The sequence below is a fragment of the Morone saxatilis genome, unplaced genomic scaffold, assembly GCF_004916995.1.
Source record: "Morone saxatilis isolate NCDOM2014 unplaced genomic scaffold, NCSU_SB_2.0 Contig21, whole genome shotgun sequence".
Taxonomy (NCBI): Eukaryota; Metazoa; Chordata; class Actinopteri; family Moronidae; genus Morone; species Morone saxatilis.
The window spans coordinates 19,668,985-19,670,157 of record NW_023339774.1 but is presented as its reverse complement, the minus strand read 5'-3'; the positions used below and the strand labels follow the sequence as shown (position 1 = coordinate 19,670,157).

At 43.2% G+C, this 1,173-nt stretch overlaps 1 protein-coding gene across 1 annotated transcript in view; it reads left to right on the top strand.

Annotated features, from left to right (window-relative positions):
- jmy (junction mediating and regulatory protein, p53 cofactor) overlaps positions 1–1,173 on the top strand; it is a gene marked incomplete in the record, with an annotated part of 12,123 nt that overhangs the window by 7,351 nt on the left and 3,599 nt on the right. Inside the window, 2 exon segments of the mRNA XM_035668429.1 lie at positions 314–464; positions 983–1,152. Coding sequence (XP_035524322.1) covers positions 314–464; positions 983–1,152 — 321 coding nt within the window.

Sequence of the window (1,173 nt, the reverse complement as noted above, 5' to 3'; positions counted from 1 at the left end):
TTTTTAAATAAAAAATGTCCAAATTGTTTTTTTCAGCTTCTCTGACATTTTCTGGACCAAACAACTAATCAATCAATCAATCAATCAATCAATCAAGAAACGAGTCGACAGATTATTTTATAATGAAACTAATTGTTGCAGCTTCACTTTTAATGTTTCCAGATGCCAAAAGATAAACAAGCTATAAGCTTACTGATAACTCACTACAATTAGTTTCCTTCAGGCTTTAAATAACAAATGACACTTTGTCCGGCTGCAGTTTAAATATAGAAATGTCTTTACACAGACTGAAGTTCATCTCTCCTCCCATCAGGTCTGTCTGGAGACGGAGCGGCTCGGTCCTCGCCGTGTGGAGAGCCTGAGGAAAGAGGATGAGGAGTGGCAGAAGAAGGCTCACGCCGCCGTACTGACCATACAGGACCTGACCGTCAAATTCTTTGAAACCACGACCCGGGCACAGAAAGGTAAACACACGGAGGAGGCACTTCCTCTCGCTCTGAAGCAGCGCGGGACTTTGACCCTTTGTGTTGTATGTTTACTCCATAACAAAGTGCAGTTATCACTCCACCTGCAGATTATTTAAAACCAACGTTTCCTCTCGGAGCGGCTCGGAAACACGTCAGCTGATTTCCCTTCAGGCAGGAATCAGGCTCCACTTACAGTCCCCGACCTTTTCTGTCGTTCAGTAAACTGACACTTTATATTTAACGGATGTTTCATATTATATTAAACTGTTCATTGAGCCCAAACAGTGAACTCTAACTGCAGGAAGTTTCTGTAAAACGAGTGATTCGGATGATTTCTGAGCAGAACTTTTTCTCTTTATTAGGCATTTTCTATCTTTATTGACAAATTCAGTCTTTTTTTTTTTTGTTCTATTAGACTATTTACTTTCTTACACGCCTTAAAATGAAGCAGTACTGTTTAATCGACTAGAGGCTGCAGCTCTGGTCCATTTCTGACAATCAGACGTGTGTTGCAGCTTTGTACGAGCGGATGCGTGCTGACCAGAAGAAGTTCGGCAAGTCGGCGTGGGCTGCAGCCGTGGAACGCATGGAGCGGCTGCAGTACGCCGTTTCCAAAGAAACACTGCAGCTGATGAGGGCCAAAGAAATCTGCCTGGAACAGAAGAAACATGGCCTGAAGGAGGAGGTGAAACACACACACACACAC